General features: G+C 51.5%; 1 protein-coding gene across 1 annotated transcript; it reads right to left on the bottom strand.

Moving 5' to 3' along the window:
- Positions 1 to 8,496: 8,496 nt before the first annotated feature.
- On the bottom strand, positions 8,497 to 10,077 carry ASPRV1 (aspartic peptidase retroviral like 1). The gene has a single exon (XM_029232861.1). It carries the CDS (start codon positions 9,864 to 9,866, stop codon positions 9,087 to 9,089), a length of 780 nt encoding a protein of 259 aa, XP_029088694.1. The 5' UTR covers positions 9,867 to 10,077; the 3' UTR covers positions 8,497 to 9,086.
- Between the last annotated feature and the right edge of the window lie 13,545 nt (positions 10,078 to 23,622).

Raw genomic sequence — 23,622 nt, 5'->3', positions numbered from 1 at the left:
GTCTCGGATTTCTTTTGTCTTTCTTTTTTAACTCCCTACATTTCCCTTGTGTTTTTTTAACTCACGCACATGCACTATTTGTACAATTTTAAAAGGTAATAAAATCCAACATATCAAAATGAAAAAAAAATTTATTGTGAAATGTCACTCATACAGATAAAAGTACATAAAACATAAATGTGCTGCATAGTAAATTATTATAAACACCACCCAGTCAAGAACCAGGACGCTGCCAGCCCCCAGGCGCCCCTAAATGCCCTGCCTGACACAGAACTCTCATAACCCAAAGGGACAGGACAACCCTGTTCCTGCCCTAATCACATTCTTTCTTGTCTTTATAATTTTGCCTCCTGAGGAGACATCTGTACCCACTGTGGTTTAGTTTTACTTGTTGGTTTTAGAATATTTTATAAATGGAATCACAGCGTACATGTCTGTGTCTGGCGTCTTTCACTCGACAGTATGGCTGTGAGGTTTGTGTGTCGTGTGGTTGCAGTACGTTGCTTTTCATTACTCTAGTGTGCAGTTTGTAACAGCAAAATGTTGGAAATAATCTGAATCTACAAAAATAGGGAATTGGGGCTTCCCTGGTGGCGCAGTGGTTGGGAGTCCGCCTGCCGATGCAGGGGACGCGGGTTCATGCCCCGGTCTGGGAAGACCCCACATGCCGCGCAGCGGCTGGGCCCGTGAGCCATGGCCGCTGAGCCTGCGCGTCTGGAGCCTGTGCTCCACAACGGCAGAGGCCACAGCAGTGAGAGGCCCACGTACCGCAAAAAAAAAAAAAAAAAAAAAAAGAAGAAGAAAAAATAGGGAATTGGCCACATAAAGTATGGGAATTTACAAAACAGAAATTACCGCATAATCCTATTTTTGCTAAAAAGGAAAAGAGAGTGAAAGAAAAAGAATGAAGGAAAATACATCCATATGAATGTCTATAGAGAAAGATCTAGAAAAATATGCCACATTTGACCTAGGGAGGGTGAGTGGGTGCAGGGTTCTTCATGATGTTTCTTTATATATTTTTGGATTGACCTAATTTTCTGGTTTTCCTATAATGAGCACTACTGCTTTTGTAAAAGAAAGAAGAAAAAAACACTAAAAGGAATTTAAACAATGAAAAAATCATCAAGCAATAATAAGCAACAATCAAAAAATGGTCGTGGAATTTTGGTAAGGTTTTAGGGCTTTTTTTCCCCTCCTAATTTATTTTCAGCCACTATTTCTCCTCTACTTGTTTGATGATTTTTGTGAATTTCTTTTCATAAAAAAATGTGATAAAAACAATGAATGTTTCCAACCACAGTTAACATGTTCATGAGTTTTGCAAATACCTTACACACTTGTTTAGTTAACCTCTTTGTTGGTCATTTCAGCTGTTCAAATTCATTTTCACCCACTTTGTCTTGCCTTGCTCTATTTATAATAAATGCAAACAACCTAAATTCACTTTAGCCAAATCTTTGTTTGTCCAAACCGCTCCGGTGGACTGAATTGAACATTCTAAAGTCAGGCAGGCTTCAACACCAACCTCAGTTCAATCACTTACCATTACAGCAACGTTGGGCAGACTAACTTTTCCCAATTTCAACTTCCCCATCGGTTAAATGGGGATAAAACCTACACTGCAGGGGTTTCCTGAAATTCAGAAAGAAGTGGTCACGTCAGTACCTATGAGTCACGTCAGGCCCACTCTCTCAGTCTCGGCACTGCTGACATCTGGGGCTGAGGAATTCTGTGTTGGGAGTGGGGTGGGAGGTGTCAGGTGCACTGCAGGATGCTTTGCAGCATCCCTGGAGGATGCCATTAGCAACCTCCCCACCCCCCAAAGCTGTAACAGCCAAACTGGTCTTCAGACATTGCCAGATGTGCCCTGGGGGCAAAACTGCCTCCAGCTGAGAACTGCTGCCTTAGACTTGTCCCTCTCTCACACCCCATAACTGAGGTCCCCAAGTCCTGTTGGTTCCTCCTCCTTGTTACCTTGGGAATCGGCCCCCCTCCCTACTGAGCCTGCTTAGCCTCGTCAGCCAGCACCCAAGCAGCACAAAATCCCCACCAGACGACCTCCCTTGACCCTGTCGTATTCCCTGAGCCCTATCTGCGGGCTGTGGAACAGGAAAATACCAATGTGTGGTTTGCTCCTGATTCTTCCATCTCAGTCAAGTAGCCAGGGCTTTTAGGGCTCTCTTATGTCACTGGGCCAAAAGCCAGTGTTGCCTGTAAGACGGAAGATACTTTCCCCTCCTGTCTTCTGTACCTGCCCAAACCCACGATGATGATATGTTCGTTGGAGTGCCCAGGACGGGAGGTGTGGGGTGGCCTCAGGGTGAGTGAGAGGAGATAAAGAGGACAGATCTAACTGGACAGGGGACAGACAGTAGTCAGTCCTGGAGAGAAGAGACACCCACACTCCACTCAGCAGCCTCATCCTGAGAAGTGATAAGACATCACAGGGAGGGGCTGCCTGGTGTCCCTAGGAAGGCAGGACCCCAGACCCCTTGTACGACCGTGCGTGGCACAGACAGCAGCACAGTCACGCGGCCTAGAGGGATCCTGTGGACAGAGACATGGGTATCTATGACTTGCAGCCTCCCTCCCCTCCATGCTTCAGTGCCACATAAGCTCCTGGGACCTTCCGCCAATCCAGAGCAGGAAATGTCCCCATTTCTCACACATCTCTGAATTTGTGGAGAGGCTCAGGTGTGTTACAGATACAGACGTCATCGTGTCACTTCCCTGCCTTCCCGTTACCTAAGGTTGAAGAGCCCCTGACTGCACACAGCAGAGGAGGCAGGGGCTTATTCTCCATACTTGCTCCCAGGACAGACAGCACTAATCGATCACGGCACCTTTCTGGCCGTGTCTGAACACAGTCCCAGGATACCGTGCAGCACCTCCCATCAGACAGCTGCATGGGTCTGAGTTGGTACTTGAGATGAAGTCACGTGTCTTCTCTACTTAAGGACCCACAGCCACCCCCCTCCCATCCGCCACAAACACATTTTACTGCTTTTTAAGTCAGGATATACCGTGGGTGTGTACATTAATGCTAACAGGGTTGTTTTTTTCTTTCTCCAAAACGTATTAAATTTATAATGCACTTTTGAACTGATTGCCTCTTAGAGGTGAAGAAATCCGGCGTTGGCTATCCCTGGCCTTCTGGAGTTTCCTCAAAGGCCGTGCAGGCCCCTCCCACCTGGCCCTCTGTCTCCGCTGCCCCAGTCACCTCGTTAGCCGGCACCAGCCCGGCTTGCCTCCCTCTCGCCCCTCACATTTCTCCCTCTGCCCTGCATCGTCTTGGAAAGCAACCACTTGTCTTTTGAGACTCAGCTTAAAGACTTCCTCTGTGGAACGCTTCCTGGCCCTCAGCCCCACCACGTGACCCTCCCTCTGCCCCTGCACGGATGGGAGTGAGGAGGGGACGCGACACCAGGCCACTCTAAGATCCGGGGTTCCTTTGCCTGGCGGCCTCCCTCTTCAGACTGTAAATCCCTAGAGGGCAGGGCTCACTTCACACACTTCCCAGGACTGGAAGACGCTCTGACGGGAGCTCAGAGAGAAGGGGCAGGGCAAGGCCAGCCCCAGGCGAGTCCCACAGGCGACAGGTGGAGAATTCACCCCCATCCAGGCTTGGGGGAGGCTGGCCCACAGAATCTGAGCAGTCAGAACTTGAGAACCGAGTTATGAGCCCACAGTGAGAAACAACAGCTGGGCGGAGTGGGTGGCTAGAGTGGCCGGACCAGGGTTCATTCACCCTCTGTGGCCCAGCCATGGAAGCCACATTCATTATGCAGGGTTGCTTGGCAACAGGGGACTCTGGCCAGGACAGTGTCTCCTCGGGGGGCTGAGGACCAGGTGGGCAGGCCAGGTCACCTGTCTGGGGACGTTGAGGCTGGCCACTCCCTCAGCTGCCCTCCTGATGGACACACTGTGTCCTCAAGGTAAAGTAATAGCCATAGACTGGCACCTAAGCATACCTGGGAGGGAGCCTTAGCTCTCCTTATGATAACTGCAGTCTGATTTCATAGTTTATGAAGTTTATTTGCTGCCAAGGCCCACCCACACCTGGCACTGAGTAGGTGATTAATAACTGGTTGCTTCTGGGTTTGTTTTTCATAGGCTATGGGTTAGCAATGCTGAAACTACTTTATGGGTATTTAGGGTAGAGCAAATAAGTAACCTGGAGTCAGGTTTCTCATTGGAGAAAGAAGTTGCAAATATGGAAAGGGGGAAGATTAGAATAAACCCTGTGATGCTGCATTGGAATTGGAGGTTCAGTATGAACTCATATTTTAAATATATAGAGAGAGTATATATACAGAGAGATAGACACAGAAACATACATAGATGTACTATATTTTTTTCTGACCACTGAGAGGATCTAGGAGTAGTGACACCCTAGTAGTAATAAGCACACCCAACCCCCAGATCCTGGTTTCTAAATACCAGACTCCACCAAAAGGAACCAGGGCTCCTTGGAGAAACGGCCAATTTCAGGGGTGGTACAGGGAAGGTACAAGATGAACCTAGAACATCTTGTGACAGAAAATAAAGAAGCGTTCAGATGATGGTGGGGACATGTGCCAAGAAGACAGAAACCAGTTTGAAGAGTTCCCCAAGGCCAAATTTAAAACAACTTGAGCATCAAAATAAATAGTGGTAGTAACAGAGTATAACTCACTGAATAAAACAAGCGTCTGTGAGTCTACAATTATATAAATAAATAATAAACAAACAGGAAGGGAAAACTCTTCTTTAGAGTTTAGTGCCAGCTAACAAACGTAGAAGGGTAGAATTAGAAAATCACCACAGGCAGGCAAGGATCATCAACAGATCTAGCGGGTGACTGATGAGAAAGGCTACTTGTATAGTCTCAGAGCATCAACCCAGAAGACACTCATTAATTACACAGGGAAGGGGACTTCCCTGGTGGCGCACTGGTTAAGAATCCGCCTGCCAATGCAGGGGACATGGGTTCGAGCCCTGGTCCAGGAAGGTCTCACATGCCGCGGAGCAACTAAGCCCGTGCGCCACGACTACCCAGCCTGCGCTCTAGAACCCGCAAGACACAACTACTGAGCCCACATGCCACAAATACTGAAGCCCGTGCGCCACAACTACTGAAGCCTGCGCACCACAACTACTGACACCCACGCGCCTAGATCCTGAGCTCCACAACAAGAGAAGCCACCGCAGTGAGAAGCCCGTGTACCACAGCAAAGAGCAGCCCCCGCTCGCCACATCTAGAGAAAGCCAGTGCTTGGCAACGAAGACCCAACACAGCCAAAAATAAATAAATAAATTAATTAATTAAAAAATTATACAGGGAAAATACATGCAGTTTACAGGGGGAAACCTGGCAGACACCACTTGGACCAACTAATTAAAGTTAACATCACCAGTAATGGAACAAATAGGTATCCCATGCCTCCTGATGTGGTCCACTGAGAAGGACACAGTATCACTTTTGGGTATTCCTGCCCAAAACGCTTACTTAACCTGAATCTAATCCTGAGAAAATATCAGAGTCACCCAAATGTAGATTCTCATTCTACAAAATAACTGACCAGGCCTCTTCATAAATGTCAAGGTTATGAAAGACACAGACAGACTGAGGACTTGTTCAGATTAGAGGTTGCTAAAGAGACATGACCACTAAATGCTATGTGACTGAATGGGATCCTGGATCAGAAAACAATTGTTTTCTTTCACTATAAAAGTCATTATTGATACAATTGGGAAAACATAATAAGGTCTGTAGATTAGATAATAGTAATATTATGTCAATGTTAATTTCCTGATGTTGATCCTTGTGTTGTGGTTATATAAGAGAATTCCTTGTTTATTAGGAAATAAACACTAAAGTATTTAGAGGTACATGTATATCATATTTGCAATTTTCAAACAGTTCATACACATCTAGATACGGAGAATGTGAGAGAGAATGATAAAGTTAATTGGTAAAATGTTAATATTTGGAGAAAGTAGGTGAACCATACATGGAAATTCTTTGTTCTACTCTTGCAGCTTTTCAGTAAGTCTGGAGTTACAGCAAAACAAAAGCTCAAAAATAAAATAAATGTTTGCTGGATAAAAGCATGAAGTATTACCTAGCACCGTTGGTGGAATTAGTAGGCATTTAGTGTAAGGTGGTCATTACTAAAGAGTGTGTCTGGTGGGGGCCATGAGTTGCCCCTTAACTAGAGGTATCAGAATGTTCTAGGCCAGGGATTTCCAAACATTTGTGTGCATAAGAATCACCTGGAGATTTTGTTCAGTACAGGCCCTGCTGCGTGTCTGGGTGGGGGTGAGATCCTGCGTTTCTGACAAGCTCCCAGGTGATGCTGTCGCTGCCTTTCTGCTGGTCCAGGGATCACACTTTGGGTCGCAAGGGGGTGGATACAGCTGGGATTAAGACCAGGTGTTCTGGAGCCTGGCTGCACTTCAGGACCACCAGAAGAGGCATCGGTAATTGATCTTCCCAGGTGATTCTAATGGGCAGCAGGATTAGACCTTGATGACCTTGCCAGCATATGTCTCCTCCTATCTGTCATCTCAAGTTCAGACCCTCAGTCTGAACACTGCCCTGGCTTCCAAGCTGCCTTCTTCGCTGCTGCCTTACTCTGTCCTCTACCCAGAAGCCAGGTGAATCTTCTGATGCTCCTTCCCTGTTCAGACACTTGTGTGCAAGTCAGGTGCCAACTCCCCACCCAGGGGTCAAGCCCTCTGTGACTTGTGGCCAAAACCCACTTTACCTGGCTGCTTGCCAGCCTCCCCCTCCCCCTTGACACTCTGCTCCCAGGAGAGCAGTGTCCCCATCCTGCACCTCAGGTTCCCTGCACACAATTGTGTTGGGAACCGGCCCCCGACACACACACGCAGCAGGTCTCCAGGTAAGAACCACCACTTAGTACCTTCTTCCCCGGGGGCCCGTGCCATGATGTGTCAGTCTGGCTGGGCTCACCCCAGGCGCTCACTTTCCTCCAGGAGAGAGAGCTGGCTGAGAGCCTGGTGATCAGGCACTCTCCTCGCTCATAGCAGGGCAGGGAGGGTCTCTGTGGCTGGGACAGAGGTCACCCTGTTCCTGTTCACCCAGGACAGGGCTCGGCACCCTGTCTGCGTGGGGAATTGCAGGGAGGGGACCACTTGGGTGTTGCCCTGAAACTCTGGCCTGGCACCCAATTCCCCATTCCCCTGTCCAACCCCCACCCACTCTTTCCCCTCCCTCCTTCAGCCCAGCAGGAAGCTAGGATCTGAAGGACCTAGCCAGGTCACAGGGAGGTGCCACCTAAGTTGTCCCCTGGGGGGAGGGTTTGGCCTAGGAGAGAAGCTACATTTGTTAGGGGGTTGAAAACCAAATTTGAGAAGGGGGATGGGGGACCTGGATGCCACGAGACCACCCCCTTCTCCATTTCTCCTTCTCCCCTGCAAGCCAAGGCCTCTGGCTGGGCTGCCCCTTCTCCAGTCCTTGCGTTCCTGGGGAAAGACTTTTTCCTGATCCAGGACTGCCTGTGGCCCCACGTGCCCTGGGACTGATGGAGCTAATTCCAGTTAAGATGTTGGGCTGCCCAGGGAAGGGGCTTCAGTAATCAAAGGGGTTGGGGGCTGAGCAGTTGCCTCAGTTCCCAGGAGAATCATAGCTGGAATCTGAGGGACAAGCAGCCACTCTCAGCTCAGATAGGTTCAAGGTCAAGTCCCCAGAGGCTTCTTAGAAGGCTCGTCCCCACCTCTGGTTCCCACTCAGTCTGTTTCTCTCTCCCTCAGGGATGTCCAGGTGGAAACTCCCAGGAGAAGCTCATTCCATCCTCATGAAGGGAAGATGCCCTTCCTGCCTCCCATCAAAAGGTCTTGAAGCTTTGCACACTTCGTCTCCCTTTGGACCAGGGAGTCTTCAGATTCCCAGCCTTGCTGAGTTCTAGAGAGAGGGCCAGGAACTTGGAAGCAAATACGAGGTAGGCCCTTAAGAGGGATGACCCCATTTTCTGGATCTAGAATGTCCTCCCGCCGCCCGGCCTCCTCTACCCTCCAGATGCCCTTGGGCGCCCCATGCAGGTTAACACCTGGCCCCCAGCCTTGCTTTCTGCCTCCAAGTCCCGGATCCCAGGCGGCTGTAAGAACCTATTTCGCAGGCAGATACTTTCTCAGTTGTTTACAATAACCATAATTTTCCAACCCCCAATCAAGACCACAACTTTAGGGTCATTCTTGGCTATAAGAGTCAGTTTGGATACTAAAATATTGTAGTTTGTAATGATTAGAGGAATCACGATTAGATTAGAAATGAAAAGAATTATGGAGGGAATAAGTCAAGATATTTGAAATTGAGGCTGTCTTGGAAAATCCAAGATATATCGTCACTGTATACGTATTATCTTCTATCTCCAAGCGAGACCCTCCGTAAATACTTGAACCTTCCTTCCGTTCTCCATTCACTGCCTGTTTTCCCCACCCTCTCACATCCATTCCATTCATCCCCAATAAGCACATTACATGGTTTTCCCATGAGTCCAACTTTATTGGTTTTTGAAGTAATGAATTATTGGCACAAGGCTCAATGGGTTTTGAAGCAAATCACAGAAAGAAACACACATTGTGCAGGTGGGAAGACCCAACAGTGAAGAACCCCAGGGCAGCTGTGACCCACACCATGAGGGCTGGGTCTTGCTTGTAAGGACCCTGCAGCCAGGACCCAGCGCAGCCGAGACAGGCTACCTGGGCCCAAAGGTGATTGAGCCACATCTCAGGGAACCTGAAGGCGTCCCCCAGTCCTCTCCCAAAGATAATCATTTCTAGCCTTCTTGGAATCTTCTTCTAGCCTCCGAGTTTTTGCCACCAGCAGCAGCTTGACAACCACGAGGACCCGCCACCCCCCCCAAGAAAGCCAGCCTGCTCTCCCTCACCTGTTCCTTTTCCCATGGAAGCCTCCCCCATCAGGGGCAGATTAAGAGCCCTGCAAAGGAGGAGCAGGAAGGCGAGGGTTGGTATAAGAGGGCTGGCCAAGCCGAGTGACCACTGAGGATATGTGCCCATCCCCTCCACCGTGGTGGGTCTTCCTGCCAGTATCTGGGGGGTGAGGCAAAGGGGGCTTCTCAATAGGAGAGCTGCTGCCGCCCCTCCTCTGAGTAGAGCTCCTCCTCTATGTACTCCAGGTCGAACTCGTCTTCCAGGGACCCTCCTACAGGCAGAAGGCGGAACTTCTTCCCTTTCAGTGTGCACGTGCGATGCTCAAAGTCCAGGACGGCGTTGTGGTCCTGGAGCAGGTCGGTCCCAATGATGGCGTCTTCGGCACTTGCGTCGGCCACTAGGAAAGCCGCCTTCAGCTTCAGCTTGCCCAGGGATATCACTGTATCCCAGACACCCAGGATCTTCATTTCAGCCCCGTTGGCCACTTTCACCACACTCTCAAAGGGTCGCAGGGCATCCAGGTCGCCATCGGTGACTTCCTTCCACAAGCGCGGGTGGACCACGGAGACCTGGGCCCCAGAGTCCACCAGGAAACTCACGGGCACGTCGCCAATTTTCCCCTTGAGGTAGTAGCCCTTACCCATGCTGTTGGCAAAGAGGATCTCCTTGGGCTGGTAGCTGTGGGCCGCCCCGGGTCCCCCAGTGGTCTTCAGGAGGGCCTCTTTCACAGCCCCGTATTCCCCCTGGTCCTCAGGACTGAGTCCACTGTAGGCCTCCAGGGCGTCTCCCCTGAGGGACTCTTTCAGGAACCTCAGCTTGGTGGCGTGGTCCCAATGGCTGAGGTCACTGATGACCTCAAAGCGGTTCAGCCAAAGGTGCGGGGCCACATTGGCTCCATCAAAAGGCTCCAGGACAAAGGCATGCTCCCTGTGGCCCTCCCAGCTCCTGGCTGTACTCCCGGCCATCCCTCTGCTTTCCTCTGGAACTGCAGCAGCAACCCACACCAGGCAGAGAAAGCCACAGAGCAGCGTTGGTGCAATCACGCTGGACACGAGGCCTCTCTAAGCAAAGTGTTGCTCGGTATTCGCCATGGGCAGGCAGAAGGGACCAGGTGAGGATTGTCTGACCGACTGCTGGGTGCAGAGACGGAGAGCTGCTGTAGCCTGCTCACTCTGCAGAGCCTTTTTGATGCCTAGCCTGAGCCCCCAGGGCTCCCCATTTGCCTTTGTTCTGGAAGCTCCGCCCTGCTCCTCCTACCCTCCTGCCAGCATCCTGTCCATCTAGCAGGATCAGTACCTCACCCTCCTGCATTCGTCATCGGGACGGGTACCTGCCAGCCCACATTGCAAGGAAGGCCAGCCTGGGTCAGAGGGGCCCTACTCAGTGCCCTCCCCAGCCTATGTCCCAGAATAACAGATGAGGACAACAGGGGATGTTACGATATCCAGGTGTTTGTCATCAGCTGGAGAAGGAAGGGGGAGGCAGGGACCAGAGGCCCATCAGCTTCTATACTGGAGAAGCCCCTTTGCATCAACCTCGAGTGACCCCTTTGAGTGGTTAAGGGAAAGGAGCTTACATTTATTGCGCTTCTGCTCCGTGTGGCGAGCGCTAGGTGTTTCTCGTGCGTTCTGAACCAAGTAGAGAATCCCGTAAGATTCTCTGGAGAGGGAGATGGAAGAGAGTCCCAGAATCAAGAATGTCCAGAAATAAATCGATTTTCAAATGAGGGGACACACACATTTTCCATGAACGCAATTGTTAGAGTAACTTTCCCTCGTTGATCACACCTAATTCAGAGTCAGCGTGTTTGCGGGCTAAGCCTTGGCCCGCGCACCCACATTAGGGCCTTGCAGTGGGCTGGTGCGGATCTTGCACTTATGGGAGTGGGTTCCAGAATCCGGAGTCGGGCTCCTGCTCTAGCTCTGGGTGGGCCCCACCATGGGCTCCTCCTCTCTCACCTTCCGGGAACCTTCCAAGAGCCCCTTCCCCTGGTGCTGTAGTCCATTCCCTCACCCAGTCATTCGTGGAAAGCGCAGCCAGGGAATTCCACTCCTTTGTGTTCCAAGAGGGGGAAACATCCACCATGCTGGCAAAGCCGGTGGTGAGAGTCTGGAAGGCTTTGGATGGAGGAGGTTGGCTGTGGGACCTCTTGCAGGGGGAGGGGGTGGGAAGGTGGAGGGCCACCCCGGGCCACCCCATGGATGCCCAGAAGGCAGATCTGGGAATCCTAGGGCTGGAGCCTGACTCGGGCCTGTGCAGGGTGACCGGAGCTGTTGGGGGGCCCACATGTATGACCCCGTTCAGATGTCACCCCTACACGGAGCCCTCTACTCTGGCCCTCGCTGGTGTGCCTGCTCCCCGTTGAGCTGTGCGTTGGCTGTGCTGGTCCGTTCACAAGTCCGTCTCATGCGCGTGCACGTCTGTCTCCAGGCCCCGTAGAAACTTACTCTGGGGCCAGCAGGTGCTCTCTGCTGGACTCCAGGCCTGGCTGAGTGCCATCACCAAACAGGAGAGATGAACACAGGAGAGGAGCGAGAAGCAGCGGCACACCTGTGGCTCTGGGCTGTTTTTCCTTGCCCAGGGCCTGTTTCTCACCAGCCGCCTGTACCACCGATCACCCAGTGCCTGGCTGAATTCCAGAGGCCCCGGGCTCCAGTCCTGCCTATGGACGGTCCCAGGGTCCCTGACCATGCCGAAAGACCCTTAGTCCCTGCGGCTGCGTCAGTCTCTTCCACCTGACACAGTGAACCAGCACAGAGGCAGCTGGGTCAACACCTTTCGTCACAGCTGCCTGGCTGAGGTGGGGCCATCATGCCATTCCAGGAGCCCAGAGGAGGGGGAAGTGGAGTCAGTGGGAAGGTGTCAAGGGCAGGTGGGTCTCCGAGAAGATTGCATAATGCAAAACCTGCACCCAGAGGAATGGCCCTGCACCCACAAGACCAGGAAGCCCCTTCTGCAAGTGGACGTTTGTCAACAGACTCCCAGTCCCTGGGATGGGTGTTGTTCTGTGGCCCAGGGAACTGACCTAGTGGCTCTGTGGCTCCCCGGTATTCGTCACCCCGAACACCTGGTCCCCTGGAAGTGGGAAGGAGTGAAGAGGCTGGCATGTGACAGAGGGAAGTAAGAGGCAAGGTGGCTTGCCAGCTGACGTGCTTGGTGGGCACTGAGGACACCCCAAAAACTGCGTGCCTCCTTCTCGTCCCTGTGTCTGCTGCCTGACAACTGCTGGGGCCACACTGAGGGCCCGGGAAGGAGCCTGAGCCCTCAAGTCCCCAGGGTGGTGGGCAGGGCCCCAGGGTGCAGGGGGTGCAAGGGGGGCCTGGGAGGGCACCCGCACGTTCTCAGGAGATCATTTTGAGCAAAGAGCCTGGAGACACTTTATGGAGTCTGGGGCCCCCCGTGAGGCCCAGACTGCAACACCAGGAGGGAAAGAAGGGCACCACCAGCCCTTGCTGGGCACGCGGGCTCTGGTGGGTGCCTCACACTCCCAAGATCAAGGTCACCCTGGGAGCTGGATGGGGAGTGAGCAGGCGGGGATTTAAGGATTGTTCAAGGCAGCAAAAGAAGGCTGAGAGGACACAGAAGGTGCTCTAACCGGGACTGCTTCATGGGCATTCGATCTGGGGAGTCACGGGGCCTCTGCACTCAGCAAGGCCCGAGCTTGTTCAGAGGCTCTGCTGTTGCTGTCTTGAAATTCCCAATAGTTTGGAACAAGAGGCCGAACACTCATTTTGCACCAGGCCCTGTAAATTATGTAGCTGGTTTTGTCTCCATCCAATCTGTTGGGACTTCTCTTCACACACACACACACACACACACACACACACACACACACACACAGAGAGAGACAAACGCCCTCCTTACCCCACCTCACACGCACATACATGTCCACAGAAACGCACTCCCCACACACACTGTGCACACATCCTGCACATGTAAAACCCACCCCCAACACGCAGTCACACTACCATTCTCGGTTCAAAACCACTAAGAAATTGCATAGGCTTCCCTGGTGGCGCAGTGGTTGAGAGTCCGCCTGCCAATGCAGGGGACGCGGGTTCGTGCCCCGGTCCGGGAAGATCCCACATGCCGCGGAGCGGCTGGGCCCGTGAGCCATGGCCGCTGAGCCTGCGCGTCCGGAGCCTGTGCTCCGCGACGGGAGAGGCCACAACAGTGAGAGGCCCGCGTACCGCAAAAAAAAAAAAAAAAAAAAAAATTGCGTAACATGCATACAGAATTCAGCTCCCACCTTTCACTTCACAGACTTCTTTGCATCACATTTACGCTGAGTGTTAATACCGTATTTACTGGAGGCACCTGATGTTTATGAGCCTCTGGGCACACTTACTGGCCCAGAGAACCAGGCAGGTCCCATCACCACGGCTTACAAGCTGATGAAGCCAGCATACAGATGTTTAACAGCCCAGTTTCGAAGAGCTTAAGGCCGACGTGTATATGCAGGCTGACCCCCTGAAGCAGACCCAGTCACGGCCATGCCACTTTGAGAGTGGGTCGTCCCGCCTTCTGCCCTTCCTCCACCGTGCGGAGCCAAGGACACGACTCCCTCCATCCTTCCTATCTCTCGGCTCTGCCACCACGAGCAAGCTCCCCTCGGCCTGCCCCACTCCAAGTAGCTCCCGCCCCGGCTCGTCCCCCCCGAGGCCCCATCCCGGGGTTGGCGTGAGTGCGGGGCTGGGGAGGGGTGATGGCACAGCTCCCGGGAGCGGGGCCCCAGCTGCTTCCAGTGTTTCCCTTCAGTGGGTCGTGGCATCAGGTCCTCAAGCAGCAAAGAGGGGCAAAGAGGTGAATTCTGCATAAAAATCCAGTTAGGGATTCAGAGCAGAGCCCAAGGGAGTCTGGGTGGGCTCTGACCAAAGCAAAGCCTGTGGGGAAACCCAAGGCACCAGCGGGTTCCTTATTTCCAAACCACAAACCCTCAACTCCCAGCCCCGCTGTTGCTGAGTGGGAAGTGCCCAGCACTCACACCAGCTGTAGCCAGAGGGTACGGGGCAGGACAGCTTTTCCTTGCCTGGTCCCCCTCCTGGGCCCTGGGCACAGCTCAGGGAAAAGGAATTCCTGCCCGGCCTTCCCTGCTCCAGTTCTCCGCTGTTCCAGAACCTCTTCCTCCCATTTGGGTCGCCCTCCAACTCCTTTACCACCTGGTTTAAAAGCCTTCCACCCAGAAGCCGCTCCACTCAGCCCACCGGCTGAATCCACTCTGTCAGCAGGCAGCAAGATGCCTGGTGCCCATCGTCACCCTGGAGGGTCCCCGAGATGTTTAGAGAACAGTGATCTGAGGCCCCAGTGCCACTTGCAGTCCTCCAGGCCCAGGGTCAAGACCAGGGCCAACCAACAGTTGGTCAAAACAAGTTGCTGACTAACTCCCTAGAAGTTCAACATGCCAAAACCGGTTCTTACCCTGTTCTTAGCTTTCAGTCAAATACGAAGACTTCTTAAGGTGTTCGGAAGGCCTCCCCACACCCCTCCTCACACCCCAGCCCTCCAAACTGGGTTCCCGCCTTCTTCCCATTTCCTGATGCCCCAACCCTAGAAGGTCATGCCCTTATCCCTTCTGCCACCCTCCCTCTGGGCCACAGAAGCCCAGGGGTTCTGCCTGGCCAGAGGGACTGGCTCTAAGGAAAGACCCCAGGCAGATTCCCCTCCTCTCCCATCTCCACGGTCCCCTCCACTTAACTGAGGCTGGGAGTGGGACTCATAATGTAATCCAAACCGCTTTGGAGATGTGAACCCACTTTGGACAAACACCCTTGAAATTTATGAAATATTCAGGCATTCAAAATATATAGACTGCAGTCTCCAAATACAAGGGGGCTTCTAACAACACCAGGAAACTTGGCTCAAAGCTAGACACGTGGAGGACTTTTGTCCAACTTAAAATACCTCCAAGGCAGCTTTGAACTGATCCTGAAACAGTTCTAATTGCTGCTAATGATAACTGGTATCTTGAGCCACGCAAACGTATAAAATAGCCTCAGCACAGGAGCTGTTTCTTTTGGATCCATTGCCAGCTCAGCTTTGCTGCTAACTTACAGACGATGGGGGGACAAAGGGTGGCACCTTCCCTCTGGCATGTCAGAATGGTCTCTTTACCATCCGAAGGAAGGAGGGGAAGGTGGGAAAGGGAAGGAGGAAAAAGCAGCGGAACCCTGACCCGGATGGAAATCTCTAGGTTGTCGGTAGCAGCAGTAACACATTTATTGAGCACCTGCTCTGTGCCAGACACCGTGCTGGTGGCTGTAAATTAGTGTAAGGCACTCTGAGTCTGCAGTTCTTTGGGCCATGCCAAAGAAGCAGGTCGATTCAATTCTAGACTTATTTCTTGAGGCCAACTCTGCTTCACATTGAGCGATGAATCAGATCTGAGCCCTCCACTCACAGAGTTCTCAGGTGAGCGGGGGAGAAAGACTCAGACATAGACGTCCCAATTCCAGAGAGATGAGCACCTCATCCCACCAGAAACCAACCAATATTACCCAAGAAAAACCAAAATTAAAGGAGCGCCAGAGAGGAGTCCGGGGAATGAGGGCAGCCACAAATCACAGACTCAGATTGATTTGTTGTTGCTCTCAGCAGGCTCTCTGGGGGGAGGCCCTGGGACTGAGCCAGCTCATATCGACACACCAGACAGGAAGCCAGTTAGTCTCTGGATACAACCGTCCAACTGAAAATACAAATATAAGCATAGAAAAAAGACTGGAAGGAAAGACAACAAAACAATGACAGTACTTTTTTCTGGGTGGTAGGCTCATGAAGATCTCAGTTTTCTTCTGTATCCATTCTGAGAATATATTCTCTAATAAGAAAAACACTATTTAAAAATAAAGAAGCTTCTTGCAAGTTCTGTAAGTTTAAAATTATTTTCAAGTAAAAAAAGATTTTAAGCAGGGGTAGATGGGAAATCGCTGTACCTTCAGATCAATTTGGCTGTGAACCTAAAACTGCTCTAAAAAATAAAGTCTAATAATTTTGTTTTTTTAATTTTTAAAAAGGCACTTAAAGGAGGGGTAATAAACTAACACTGACAATAGTAATAACTGTTGAAACTAAATGGTAGGTGTAAGAGGGTTCATCTGAGTTTCCCACAACTTTTGGGTGTGTTCGAAAATGTTCCATCATAGAAAGTAAAATACTAAGTATACAAAAGCTCTGTGCCAAGACCCTCCGCAGCCTGGCCAGTCCTAGGCCCGCTGTCTGGCAGTCTGCATGTCGCCCGGTCTCGGTCACCGGAGCCGCTGGTCACTCAGGACAGGTAAGCTCAGTGTCCCTGCTGGGCGTCCTCTCCCAAGCCCCAGAGCCGAGGTTCTCAGCTCAGTGCTGCCTGCAGCACCCGCCGGCACACCGCGCCCCAGGCGCACAGCCCTACTCCCCTTCAGCGACCGGCTCCCCAGACTCCCGGCAGGGACACCAGGCTTGCTTCCTCCTGCCCAGGCTCCCACCTAGCTTCCTGTTGCAGGCCCCGGTCCTGTACTCTGTTTCTTCATGGGCTCCCCTCCCTCATCCAAGCCAGCGTGCGCTAGGCTCTCACATCCTAAAAAATACTCCCTCACGTGATCCAGCATTCCCCTTGGTCAATGACTATCTTTCTCCTTCCTGCCCAGTCAGTTTCTAGCAGGGCTGGTCCACACTCGCAGGGCCACGGCATGCAGATGCCCCACTGCGGGGAACATGGGGCTGAAGGCCACCCACGTCCCTCCCCCACCAAGCCAGTGTGCTCCAGATCTGCCTGGAGGAAGGAGGGGCCCCTTCCAACTCGCACAAAGGCGCCATGTGGTCTAGAGCAGCCCCGCTTCCCTCTGCCTCTCCGTGTCCGTTCCACTCACTCCCCAAGCCGCTGCCTTCTGCCCCTCCAGCCTGAGCTACGCCCTTGCCAAGGGTGTCAGTGGCTTCCCAATGGCCGCATCGCAGGACCCCCTGGGGATATCTGATTTTCCTAAGCGTTTGCCTTGCTTCTTTTCTTCCTAGGTCTTTTCTGCCCCATTGGCTCCTGGGACCCAAGTTTTTTGACCTTGTGCCTCAAAGACCATTCCCCTCAGTCTTTCATGGCACCTTTCTCCCTGAGGCTCCCTCTACGGCCCTTTCTCCCTCACTCTCCCCAGCCTGTACCCCTGGCCTAACCTAGCCCCCTTGCTACATGCCACACCCACCTACAAGTGCCACTTTCCACACTAAATGCATTGTCTCCTGCCTAGACCTGCTCTGCCTCCTGTGTTATCTGAGCAAAAGGTACCACCAACCAGCCAGTTTCCCAAGTCAGCCACGCTGGAGTCATCCTCGCCTCCCTGCTCGTCTCGCTGCCCATTCAGTCAGCTGATGGGTGGCCTTGTTCTGCTGGCTCCTCCTGAGTCCCCCCATCCTGCCCACCCTCTGCACCCCGACTGCCCTACCTCAGGCCCAACCGCTGCAATAGTCCCCTCCCTGCTGTCCCCTCCCCGGTAATCCACTCTCCTAGGGCTGCCAGAGTCCTGAGATGGAAGTATACTCATTGCATTCTTCTGCGCAAAATTCCTCCATGGCTCCTCAGGCCAAAACAAAATCCTGACTCTCAACATGGTACATGAGGCCCCTCCCTAGCTCACGCTCCACCTACATCAGATGACTGGTATCCCCAAGCATGAGGAGCTTTTCATGCCTTTTCACAAGTCACTCACTTGGCCAGGCAAGCCTTCCCCACACCCCTGTTCCCCTGGTGAACTCCAGCTCTTTCCTCAGAAGTCAGCTAAGGTATTGTCACCTCCAGGAGGTCTTCCTTGATTTCCCTGACAGACTTAAGGGTTCCCTCCTCTAAGCTCCCATCACAGGGACTGCAGTCCTCATGCCACCTGCAAGGTCCTGGAGGCCAGGACCAGACCCATTCCTAGTTGGAGCACCACAACAACCTAGGCATGAAGGTCGTGGTCTTTTGGGGTCTTTGTTTATGTCATTCCCTCTGCTCATCTATCCTCTAAACCCTGCTCACCTTCACCCTTTTCCCAGGAAGCACAGCCTGCTCTCCCTCAGCAATTGCCTCTCCTCTGTGGCTTTGCACGTCAGGCTGGCAGTGCTGTCTTCATCTGGTAGACCACTGTATTCAAACTTTTTTTTAAGGTGATCATAGGAAGAAAGACATTTTTCATCATACTCCAGCACACGTATGCATTATATGAAATATATATATATACATATGTGTGTATACTGTATATATGTATATACGCGTGTGTGTGTGTGTGTGTGTGTGTATAAAGCAAAGTGCATTCACCACATGTGAAACACTCATATTTTCTATTTTACTCCGCTTTTTTCTCTTTTTTTAACGCTGGTAATGACACAGTAAATTAAGCTCCCAACCCATGAATTGGTCCCCACCCGCCATTTGAAACCTCTGCTGTAGCCAGTGGGGATCACTAAGGGTTTCCAGCAGGGGAGCAATGTGATTAGGAATGTGGGTTAGGAGACTTCCTTGGTAGTCCAGCACTCCCAATGCAAGGGGCCCGGGTTCGATCCCCGGTCAGGGAACTACATCCCACATGCATGCCGCAACTAAGAGTTTGCATGCAGCAGCTAAGAGTCTGCACGCTGCAACTAAAAGATCCTGCATGCCCCAACGAAGATCCCACGTGCCACAACTAAAACCAGACACAGCCTAAATAAATAAATATTTTTAAAAAGAAGAAGAAGAAGAAGTGTGGGTTAAGGCAGTGCTTCTCAAATGTTTGAAGTTTTGTACATTTCCAATCTGTCATGTGCTTTATTTTTAAAAATACAATAAAGATGAATTATTAGAAAAGAAAATAACAAAGAGATAAAAAATAATGCAAGCCCGTATTTGTTATTATGAGCCTCCGTAGACACTGTAGAGTGGTGTCACGAGCATGCTGGGAGATGGACGCCAGACCGGGGCCAGAGGCGTGAGGTGGCTTTGCCAGGCCTTTTGAAGCCTTCAAGCCCTTGGCACGTGCGACACCTGCACTGCCAACCTCTGTCCTGGAGGAGTTCCGGTTTGTACAGTCTGAGGTGCTTTGCTAAGGGGAAAGGCAGTGCTGGGCAGGCTCCTTATCGATGGAGCTGCCCTGCCTGTGTTCGAATCCTGACTCAGCCAGTAACCAGCTGTGTGCCGTGGACAAAGGACTTAATCTCTCCCAGCTTCCGTTTCCTCTTAGGATCATCCTGGGAGATTAATAAAACAATCCATCTGGGCTTCCCTGGTGGCGCAGTGGTTGAGAGTCCGCCTGCTGATGCAGGGGACACGGGTTCAAGCAGGTTCGTGCCCCGGTCCGGGAGGATCCCACGTGCCGCGGAGCGGCTGGGCCCATGAGCCATGGCCGCTGAGCCTGTGCTCCGCAACGGGAGAGGCCACAGGAGTGAGAAGCCCGCGTACAGCAAAAATAAATAAATAATAATAATAATAAATAAATAAAACAATCCATCCTGCAGGGTGGGGCCCAGGAGGGGAACTTGGTTGACACACCCCCTTCTGGCGCTCATGGTTAGGATTTTGCTGTCCTGGTCTCCTTTCTTTCTGAGTCAGCCTCATCCTCACAGGTCCCTTCTCTGCCCCTCAGCGACCAGCATGATCAAACTGCCCCAGCTCCTCCCTTCGTCTCTGCTTCACGCTCTCAGAAGATGGGTCGCATCCTACATGGCAGAGAAAATAGTGAGCCCCAGGTTCTGTCCACTTCCACTCCTTTCTCAGGGACTCTTCACCCATCCAGGCTAATCCCTCCACCTGAGTCTCACTTACCCACCCCTCCTCTCTACATTGATGGGAGCTTCTTTCCACAGATAATTCCCTCCCTCTTCTGGGAATCCTTTCAAAGAGTCAAGCCTCTGGTCACTCCTCAGCCTAAGGAAATCAGCCCTGTGGTGTGCAAATGTTAAATAACAGACCTGCTGGAGAAAAAAATGTATGCATACATACATATATGTGAGTTTATTATAAATGTTATTGACATAAAGGATGTTTAGCAATTTACAAATAATAATAAACTATACAGTACTCTTGGGACTCCCCTGGTGGCACAGTGGTTAAGAATCCACCTGCCAGTGCAGGGGACACAGGTTCAAGCCCTGGTCTGGGAAGATCCCACGTGTCGCGGAGCAACTAAGCCCGTGCGCCACAACTACTGAGCCCGCGCTCTACAGCCCGCGAACCACAACCACTGAAGGTCCTGCACCGCAACTATTGAAGCCCACGCGCCTAGAGCCCGTGCTCTGCAACAAGAGAAGCCACAGCAATAAGAAGGCCATGCGCTGCAACTAGAGAAAGCCTGTGCACAGCAGCGAAGACCCAACACAGCCAAAAATAAATAGATTAATTAATTTAAAAACATATATACAGTACTCTTTATTGTCAATTGCATATAGCAAATCGAGCCTTACAGAATGCTTTCATTGATTTTTACCAACCCACTGATTCCATAGCCAACCTATAATTATAATTGAAAAATGAATGTAGTTCCAACATGAATGGTGGTTGATATTTTTGTGCCAACTAGCAAGGAAAAAGTGAAACAATAAAGATATATGTTGGAATTTCACTCATTTGTCCATGGCGTAAGCAACTTCCTTACTGAATCAGATAATGGTTTTTGAATACTGGAAGAACATTTGCTCGATTTTTCTGTGCCATTCACAATGTACTGGCCACTGGCACAACATACATTTAGATTTAATTTAATGTGCCTTGTTAACATTTCCTCTATAAATTTCTTAAGTCTAGATAGTCAACAAAACAATAAACTAAGCCCTGATTTGTGGTGTTTGCCAGTTTCCATGGTGTAAATATTCCCACCATGGCCGATTTCAAGCTACCAATGTGATGTCACTGTATGCAGAGCTGGGAAGAAAAGCACAGAAAAGAAAAGTAACACAACATTATATAGTATTTCCACAGACATTATATAGTAACACAACATTATATAGTATTTCCACAGACATTATATAGTAACACAACATTATATAGTATTTCCACAGTAAGAGATGTAAAGAATCTTAAAGGCATAAATAGTAAAACATTGTAAAATTCTTAGGAAGTGGTGAATTTTGAGTATTTATCTTTGTTTTTAATATAATTTATTTAATTGCAATTTTATTATAGTCTAATTTTTTTAATAATAGCTAGGTTTAATTTTTAAATAATAGCTAGGTTTAATAGTAGCTAGGTTTTCTGTCTCACATAATTCCTGAAAATTTAACAATCAGCTCTTAGGAGCTGGTCTGATCTGAACACACCTGGATCTGACCCCCCCCCCCCCCCCCCCCCGCTCTGCCTTGAATGGGACCTTCAAAAAGTTCTCGCAGCCTGATGGCCCCTTCCGATGTGTACATTTCAGGTCCTATCTTATAAGCAAAGCTGAGCCCATTTTCCTGCTCTCAAACCTGCTCCCCTCCAGGGCTACCACCTTGGTGAAGGGCTTCTCCATCCACCCAGGAACCCACCTCATCACGATCCCACAACCCTCACACCTCCTCTGGTACCAGGTCACTGCCATCTAAACCCCTCTCAAGTCTGGCCCTGCTCTCTGTTCTCTGGCTTGCTCGGGATCACAGTCCCATCACCTCCTCCCCGGAACCCCCAATGGCCTGGCACTGCCCACCTTCCTCATGGCATCAAACCACTCATTATGTCCTGCCCTGTTCTGTACTGGGCAAAGTCAGGCTTCCCAGAGCACAGTAGTCATCGTCTCTCATCCTGTCTCTCCAGATCCATCTCTGGCATGTCCTGCACATTCAACCTCTGCTCCAGCTGCGTCCAGCTGCAGTTCCCCTAAGGCATCCCACCCTCCCAAAACCTCCATGCCCCTCACATGCATTCCTTGTCCCTGGAATGCCTTCCTCCAATCAGATTCCTGTTTGACAAAATCTTATTCCTTCTTTTGGACACACCTCAAATATTTTCTCCGTAATGAGCACCCCTACTCCAAGCAGAATTCATTCATTTGTTCACTCACACATTCCTTCATTACTAATGTTTCTTTAGTGCTATGTACCAGTTCTGTGCTAGGTGCTGGGGATGCAAAAATGAGCCAGACTCTCCGAAAGCACTCAGTCTTATAGGGGAAACAGGACTACGGCAATCAGCTCGCTGGCAGACAGAGCTCTACAGAGGGTGCTGGGGAAAAGCAGAAGAGGAACGCCATTGCTAAGCCTCCTGGGGATTATAGCCCTTGATCTGAGCTTTGACAGATGGGTAGGAGTTAGCCAGGTGAGGAACGGGGGAAAGCACTCCAGAAAAAAGGGGGCAGGTACAAAGGCCCTAAGGCATGAGAATGCAGGATGTGTTGGGAGCTGTAAGTGATTCAGTTTGGCTACCCTCGAGGGTCAAGAGAAGCCCACAGAGGAAGGCCAGACCAGATCCAGAGAGATTTTAATTGGCACATGGAGAAAGTTTGATAAATGGTGATGCTGATAAATGGTGGTGAAGGCAATGGGGAGCCATGGAAGTCTTCCCCGTCCAGAATTACAGGCCTTTCAGAAGGATCATTTCGAGAAATTAATGGAGAGATACAGAGTACAGGGTTAAGTGATGGAAATGGCAGTGCAGTTAGAAATGGTGAAGGCCGCGTTCGGTGGCAGTGCTGAGGAGAGGAGAGGCCAGGCTGGGAGGGAGTGTAGGAGTAGAACCGGGAGTACCTGCTGACTACATGGAAGGGATGACTGACGGGGCTGCCCCGATTCCTGGCCTGGGTGACTTGGAGGATGGTGGTGGCATTCTCTGGAGATCCCAGAGGAATGGCTTTATGGGGTGACTATGAATTCGTCCTGCGACGTGCTGGGTTTGAGGTACACATGGTACAACCAAGTGGAAAAATCCCCTTGTCATTTCGATAGTGGAATCTGGACTTCAGGAAGAAGTCCTGATTGAAAGATAGAATGTGGGAGTGGTCAGCAAATCAGCATTTGGGAGCCATCTCCCCATGGAGGGAGGGAGCTGACTGAGAAGAGAAGAGGGTCCCACCCCAGGCCTGGGGACACAGGCATTGAAGGTTCAGCCGCAGGCCAGGAGACGAGGTGAGAGAGGCAGAAGGCCGAGAGCAGAGTGGGGTCCCGGGAGACAAGAGCCGGGGCGGCTGAGGGAGGAGAGAGGGCTTAGCACAGGCCATGGGTGGGAAAGATGGAGATGTAGCTGAGGATTTTAGCAACTTGGTGGCCCTGGTGGCTTTGCGGGAAGGAAGGCCAGCTGGCGAGGACAAGTGCAGGGCAGTGGAGGGAAGGAGAAGGTTGGGAAGAGGGGATGCTGGCTCCCAGGAACGTGGGGCCTGAGAGGGACAAAGGAGGGAGGGGGGCCCACCGTCCCGCTGGAAGGGTTAGCCTTGGGCGGGCGAGGAGCTGCCGCTCAGGACGTGTGCAGGGCGGAGCCATGACAGGGAAACATGCAGACGGCGAGCCAGGCAGGTGGTGTGTCCGTCCAGATTCCCTGGGAAGCAGGTGCAAAATGGCATTAGGAGGGAAGGGATTCAGTGGGGAGCAATGACTGTGAGAGAACTGGAACAGGAGCGGGCCGGGGGCGGGGGGCGGGGGGCCGGGGAGAAGGCTGAGAGCGGGCGGGACGATGCGCCCGCAGAACCTCACGCTCGCTCGGGGGAGCGGTGGCGAGGCCCGCACAGCCCTGCGACACTCAGCACTGTCTGCGGCTGGGGCCGCTGCCCCCAACCCCCCCCCTCCCCCGGCTTCCCTCCGAGGACTGAGCAGCATGCCTCCGCGACAGCAGGGGCTCCCCACCCG

This window comes from Monodon monoceros, unplaced genomic scaffold (genome assembly GCF_005190385.1).
Source record: "Monodon monoceros isolate NGI ecotype Baffin Bay Population unplaced genomic scaffold, NGI_Narwhal_1 Super_Scaffold_19, whole genome shotgun sequence".
In the NCBI taxonomy this organism is placed as follows: domain Eukaryota; kingdom Metazoa; phylum Chordata; class Mammalia; order Artiodactyla; family Monodontidae; genus Monodon; species Monodon monoceros.
Note: the sequence above shows the minus strand (reverse complement) of the source record. Positions and strands in the feature narration are given on the sequence as shown.